Source organism: Vespula pensylvanica, chromosome 14 (assembly GCF_014466175.1).
Source record: "Vespula pensylvanica isolate Volc-1 chromosome 14, ASM1446617v1, whole genome shotgun sequence".
Taxonomy (NCBI): Eukaryota; Metazoa; Arthropoda; class Insecta; order Hymenoptera; family Vespidae; genus Vespula; species Vespula pensylvanica.
In genome coordinates, this window is record NC_057698.1 from 901795 (window position 1) to 908701 (window position 6907).

The 6907-nt window shown below is 25.8% G+C and overlaps 2 protein-coding genes across 2 annotated transcripts; both read right to left on the bottom strand.

Annotated features, from left to right (window-relative positions):
* Positions 1 to 366: 366 nt before the first annotated feature.
* LOC122634181 lies at positions 367 to 1336 on the bottom strand. The gene is made up of 4 exons (XM_043822857.1): positions 1117 to 1336; positions 961 to 1048; positions 640 to 870; positions 367 to 574 (listed from the first exon to the last, which is right to left on the bottom strand). Exons 1-4 carry the CDS (start codon positions 1329 to 1331, stop codon positions 461 to 463), a joined length of 648 nt encoding a protein of 215 aa, XP_043678792.1. The 5' UTR covers positions 1332 to 1336; the 3' UTR covers positions 367 to 460.
* A 1608-nt stretch (positions 1337 to 2944) lies between these two features.
* On the bottom strand, positions 2945 to 6700 carry LOC122634140 (zinc finger protein 652-like). The gene is made up of 7 exons (XM_043822774.1): positions 6104 to 6700; positions 5688 to 5912; positions 5335 to 5546; positions 4904 to 5226; positions 4559 to 4807; positions 3494 to 4435; positions 2945 to 3343 (listed from the first exon to the last, which is right to left on the bottom strand). The coding sequence occupies exons 1-7, from the start codon at positions 6230 to 6232 to the stop codon at positions 3147 to 3149; spliced, it is 2277 nt and encodes a 758-aa protein (XP_043678709.1). The 5' UTR covers positions 6233 to 6700; the 3' UTR covers positions 2945 to 3146.
* Positions 6701 to 6907: the final 207 nt, after the last annotated feature.

The window sequence follows — 6907 nt, forward strand, 5'->3', positions numbered from 1 at the left end:
TTATCTCTTAGACTACTATTTCAAGCTAATGCTTACATTAGAAGCATTCATATATGTGCTTGAACAATATATGTTCTTTGTACTTTCTATAGCTCAAGGATATCAAGTTATATGTAAAAAATTGACTAGATTGATTTAGAAAATAAGATAATACTTTCAAATTAATTCAATACATTCTTATATAATATTAATAAATAGAATGAGAAGTTGCAGAGCAACATAAAAATAAGGAGATTAAAAACTTGATTTCGTTTAAATAAAATCTTTTTTTGCGTACTTCAATATCATGAGAGAAGTACTATTTACAGATATATGTTAATATTAGTAAAAATTAAACTTCTACATTTTTTTCCAAGATATTTTTTCATCTTAAATTTGATTGAAAATATACCTGGACCATAAAATGTTCACAACATTGAATTTTGGCATACTCAACATATTTTTTGATTTCTGTAGAAGTTTAAGATAATAATTCTATTTCAGCTTGTATATTTTCTCGTGCCTGTGCTTCGAATTTTTCTCGAAACACTTTTGTTGCAAAAATATTGGGAATTTGTACAAAATTTTGTAACACCTGCATAAAGTATAAGAAAATTTATATCAGAATAAAATGCTGTAATAATTTAACAAATACTGTACCTTTAATCGCAATGCAGTGTATATAGGTTCACTCAAAAAAGCATATTCTCCACGAATTTTTCCTCTATACTCTGCATAATTTTCAGGCAGAGAACCTAAAACAACCATATCTAAATCTAGAAAGTAATGAACATCTTGACAACCAAATGAACCTTCAACTTTATGAGCTTCTGTACTATGTGTGGCAGCAATCTTAAGTAAAGCACATGTTTCTTCTCTTAATTCTGAATACTAAAAAAAATATATAGACATATTATGTGTTTTCAATCATTTATTTCTCTCTGTAAAATGAAATAATTAAATATATATATTCTTTCTTACCATGGTAATACCAGCTTCTTCAGCAAATACAATGAAATGTTCTAAATTCTTAATTTCTTCATCTTTAACTTTTGGATCATACTCCAAGCTGTAACAAAAACGATCTATTGTATACAACTGAAACATTAATTGCTTCTTTTAACTTATAAACCTTACTTTTGAAAAAACAATGCAAGAAGTAAAGCTCTCGGGTTCCTTAAATTATTTTTTATCTCATAATAATGATTCAACTTCTCACAAAGCAAATCTAAGTTATGATAAGTTCTTTTCTCTTCTGAATGAGCTTTTTTTAATTTATTAAACCATATGTTACAGACATTATTATCTAATGCCTCAGTTGCTTCTTTCCAACTATTTTCAAGCAATGCCATTGTTTCTATAAAAAATAAAAACTTGTGATCAATAATGTGACCTATATTTCATTATTTTAATAACACTCTCTTGTTAGTCTTTAATAGAATACAAATATTTATATTTAAATAAGATCTTCCAAATTGTTTGTTTATTTATAATGTACTACTGTTATGGTTTTTTGGTAGATATTTATCTACGGTACGGAGAATAAAATATTGTACTTCTTCACAAATTATTACAAAGAATCCAAAAAAAAGTTAATCTCGATTAGGTTTCAATAAAAAATAAATTACATACACTTAAAACTTATTAAACAGTCAGCATTTAATCGATTCAAGTCATTTAATCAATTATTTATTTAGATTAAAACGATGTCGCTGATCGCGCGAATGTTAAACTGACCCAAGCCATAAAAGATCACACTCACCATCTTTGGCTATTGATTTTATAATAAATACATGTATGTTTGTAATTCAGAATAAAGCATATTACTTACACAAATATTATTTAATAGATGACTCTATTAATTATATAAAAACAATTTAATTATAAAATCTCTCTTTCACAGATTGCAAATCGGCCTGTAGTATTACTAACAAAAAATTAGATAAACACAAGAATCAAATAAATTAATTTAAAAATTAATATTATTGTTTGATGCTTTTATAAAAAAAGAAAGAAAAAAAATTATAAAATATTTTTGTTTTTCTAATGACAAAAAAAATAAATTGAATTAATGTAATATGTATATCATACACGGAAGTATGAAGTATTTGTGAGATAAAAATTCCACGTTTATCTATTTTTGATTAATTCTTTTGAAATTGAATAAAAAATATTTAATTTACTTGTACGTATATATTGAAAATATAATTATATTAATAGTTCTTACTTTTTTCTTGCATCTTATATATATATATATTTTTTTTGTAATATTAATTATGATTTTTTTCCATTTAAGAACATCATAAAAATAGTTATTAAGTCGAGATTCATTTATTATAAAAATGATTTATCCGTATAACTGTCATCGATATATGTAAAAATATTTATATTATTTTAATTATCAATACTTTTTGTTATTAATCTTCGGAAATATATGTACAAGGGTCTTTATACATACATGTATGGAATGTGGCCAACATCAGGAGCACACCTAAACTACTAAGTCGGTAGATGTCGCCTTCGACATTTAGTACGTAGCGACTATATCACGCGCACATCCGATGTCATTCGCACGTTATACACGATGGAGACAAGTCGAAGCGCCATCTTTGAAAACAGCAACTAGTTTTTCATCGAGAATAATACTTCTGCTACATTACTCATGCGATTATTTAATTATTAACAAAATTATTATTTTAGCGTATTAATATATTATAATACTTAATATAAATATAATTATATAAAACAATTAAATCATATGCGTTAAAATAGGTTAACAAAAATTAATGTAATCACATTGTAATAAACATTATTACGATGAAGTAATTATAAATTAATGATTTGTTTTTATCATAGTATAATCGTTCATATATACACAAATGTTCAATATGTATAATATATATTACTATAATACTTATATAATTTACTGAAAAAAGTAACACAAAAGTATAATAATATTGATAAATTTATGCTAATGCCAACATCCACTGATTTATTTAAAATTACAATGTTTTAATATTGTCCTAGAAAAAACGCATAAATACTCCATAGGAATATTATGTTACATACATTTCAAAGGACAATTCAATAGAAGAATATCGACAATACTACAGTGATGTTACTTAACATAAAGGCTGCTTATTTTTATGGTATAACACTGAAAGCAATCAAAGTTTCCGTGGTCTCCCTCTTTTTCTAAGTGTTGTAATCTTTCGGGCTGCTTGCCGAGTATTTCGTAATTTCTTCTGTAATGTATTCATCCCAGTAAATAATTTGACATTACTATGCATTTTCAAATGACGTATAAAAAGTATTCTTGATTTTATTAGCTTCTTACAAATTTGACATCTTCGGATTTGCTTTTCTGTTAATGGTCAAAAGGTACATAAAAGAGGTTATGCTCATACGTAAATTTAAACTATATATATATATATATATATATATTAAGTTGTGAAAATATAAACAAATTTAATTTAACTTTAATCTGATTATATAAAAATTTATATAACTTTACCTGGTCTCTTTGTATCATGTTGTAGATAATGAGCATTTAACGAAGCTGCACTTGAAAACCATCTTCCACAATCCTTGCAACATAATTTCTTAGTTTCCCATGAATAACTCATACTTTGATCTTTTTTTCTTTTTGTTTTTTTATGTATCCTAACATTTTCTTTAGTAATATCCATAGAATATGATTCCTCAGAATCTGGCTCACCTGAAGATTTACTAGATATACGTTTTTTCTTTTGTGAATGTTCTAAACGTACATGGCGAGCTAAAGCAACAACCACTTCGAATTTTTCCTCACATATTTTACATGCATAAAGTTTTGTATCTTTTTTTTTATCAACATTATTTACATGATTATGTTTTTGAGGATCTAATTTAATTACATCAGATGATGATTTAGAACAGACTCGTGAATGAGTATCTAAAGCTCGTTTTTGTCTGAACCGTCTCGAACAAAATTCACATTGCAAAAGAGTCCCTGTAAGTTTAGAAACATTTTCTTTTGCTTCATCTTCCGAGTCTCCTACCATTATGACATCATTTTCTTTGTCACTAGAGTATTTATCCTTATTTTCATCTATAGTTATTTCAACAATATTCTTTTTTATAGGTGACATGCTTTCTTCTTCATCAAGATCTATATTAATAATTTCAATTTCTCTTTGCTTCATTCTCATCAAATTTTTTGAATTATTTTTTTTTCTGTGATATACAGATTCTGAAGTAATTCTTCTTTTTTTACCTTTTGTTTTTATATTCTCGTTTCTGTTTTCAGTTGGCAAAGATGCCGGTTGTATGATTATTTCAGAATCTTCTCGGTTTACTGAAGTTAATTGTTGTTTACGAGATCTCTTTGCTTTGCATTCCGTATGTATTACTTTGGATTGACTACATTCTACTGATTCCTTACTTGTATTTAATCTATCTGTATGCAACTCTATGCCTGTTAAAAAAATATATATACATATATATATATATATACATCATTAAATATATAAAATTTTTGATGTAATCAATATTTGTATTTTATAAAATATTTGTCAATTTAAAAAAGGAATTATAATACCATTAGAAATAATTGTTTTAGAGCAAGATATTCCTAATCTACTCGATTCGTCTTCTACTTTTATTGTTTTCTTGAATGATTTTCTTGAAAAAGTTTGTTGTTCAGATTTCATATTTTGAAGTGTTGTTTGAATTTCATCAAATGTTAATTCCGAATCAGATTCATTGTCTTCAAACAAAATATATTGCACTGTTGATTGTTCTAACACTTCCTGGTTATTTTCTACGTTTTCATTAACAGAGGAATCACCTGTAAAATATACATAAAATCAATATAAAATTAAGATAAAATATTATAGAATGTAATAATTGATAATTATATGCAGAATGAGATATTGTTACATACCTAATTTCACAGCACAATTATCCATCACTACATATGTTACACTCGAGTCTTCAGACTTTGCATTCATATCTATTGGAACATCAAGTTTTGCATCAATTTCTTTTGATAAACATGAATTCCTGATCCATGGGGATTGATGTTCTTTTATCTGATAGTTATCCTGAACTATATTTTTTCCAATATCATTTTCTGCTTCATGATTTAATAGACATTCTTTCGAAAACAGCATCGAAGATTGCATAGTCAATAAATGTTTTTTTATTTGCGATGGTTTTTTCACTGTTCTTACAGCACCTTCACCTATTAATCTTTCCACATCTACTCTATAAATATAATTGTCTAATAAATAGATGTCTGGTACATTTAAATGAATCATTCTTTTACATTGATTTACATGAATAGTTACTTAAATGTACATTTAACATACATACTTCATAAGAAATTGAAAATTTGTTGGAGGTTCACCAGATTCATCATAAAGAGAGACAGCAAAAATATCCTCAGAATCCTCAACCGCATAAAGTGCTAATTGTTGACCAGCTGCAGTAACAAATGTTGCTATTGTTTCATCATCACCTTGAGATTCATCATCAGTGTTACTAGAATATTCAATTGTTGATTCGTCCTTCACTACATTTGGTAGCTATTTTAACATATCAAAAACAATATATAGATTTTAAGATAATATATATACTAAAAAAAATTATCCTGTGATCAAAAGAATTGATTAAAAGAATTACAATAATCCATATATCTATAAAAAAATTTGGCATAATGTACTTGCCATAGAAGATTGTTTATCATTATTTTTACTTAAATCTTCTTTAGTATTAGAACTTGTAGAAGAAATTATAGAACAAGTTTCTGCGCAATCCGTTATTTCTTTATTGGATGTATTAATATTCTCTTCAGTAGATGTTGGTATATCTTTTATATGATTGTTACAATCTTCAGGAACTTTTTGATGTGAATCCATATTTTCATTTACTTCAATTTCTTCTCCGACTACCTATATAACATTTTTTTAATTTATTTTGATTATTATGAATCTATATATAATATGTATGTTAAAGATTTATTTATAATTAATAGAAACAAATTTCTATCATTTCTCATTGCTGTATTAGAAATACTATTAAAATGACTAAATTGAATTGGATAAAATATCAATATGATGGAGTAATGTGCTTGTACAGTTACCATGTTATCTTCCACAGTGATACATTTATCCAATATCACAAATTCAGTATCCTTTCCATAACTTTCCGAACACGATGTATTAATAAGTTCTTCTGGAGTAATCTTTTCATAAATATTTACGTCTTCCATAATGGAAATATCAAATATTCTACATCGTTCATTAGTTTTTATAACTTGTCCTTTTTAGTAACGTTGAATATGCATGTTAACATTAAACACGTGCTCATACATGTTTATATGCATATACGTAAGAAAAATTGACCGATACACGAGAAAAAAATTTAGATAATTATATATTTCAATACGCATATAACGTCGTATACGTAAAATATAACAGAGAGATATTATGGTTATGATCATCAATGGCAAACTGACTTTAATACAATTCTAACCAAACATCTATATAAAAATGATATTCTTTAATCTTTCACATAAAGTTTCATTAATTGTAACGTGATAAATAGTTTTTAATACTTTTTTATTATGACAATAATTAGACTACATAACATAACTTTTACGCAAGATTCCACTATACTTGATTTCCTGTTATCGGATTGGTTGAAATGTTTTTTCGTTATCCAATCAATTCTTTTTGTGTAATCTTACCAAAATATGTATCGATATGCAGTGTTCGTCCTATCTTTCAATTTATATCTATATTTATAGAAATAAAATATACATTTCGTAATACCTCTTTAAAAAATTTAATTTGAAATAAAAAACATAGTGTCATTTTTACAAATAACCTAAATTATCTCACATCTTCTACAACTGTTCAATAGTCATATAAATTACTTAAACTTT

What these genes read in the sequence shown, in the direction of transcription:
- LOC122634181 (XM_043822857.1), bottom strand. Translation starts at nt 1,331, where the DNA reads ATGGCATTGCTTGAAAATAGTTGGAAAGAAGCAACTGAGGCATTAGAT. An exon ending in CTTGCATTGTTTTTTCAAAA is followed by an intron (nt 1,049 to 1,116) that starts GTAAGGTTTATA and finishes TTTTTGTTACAG; the next exon opens with CTTGGAGTATGATCCAAAAG. An exon ending in AAGAAGCTGGTATTACCATG is followed by an intron (nt 871 to 960) that starts GTAAGAAAGAAT and finishes TATTTTTTTTAG; the next exon opens with TATTCAGAATTAAGAGAAGA.
- LOC122634140 (XM_043822774.1), bottom strand. Translation starts at nt 6,232, where the DNA reads ATGGAAGACGTAAATATTTATGAAAAGATTACTCCAGAAGAACTTATT. An exon ending in ATGATAAACAATCTTCTATG is followed by an intron (nt 5,547 to 5,687) that starts GCAAGTACATTA and finishes ATGTTAAAATAG; the next exon opens with CTACCAAATGTAGTGAAGGA. An exon ending in AATTTTCAATTTCTTATGAA is followed by an intron (nt 5,227 to 5,334) that starts GTATGTATGTTA and finishes TTATATTTATAG; the next exon opens with AGTAGATGTGGAAAGATTAA.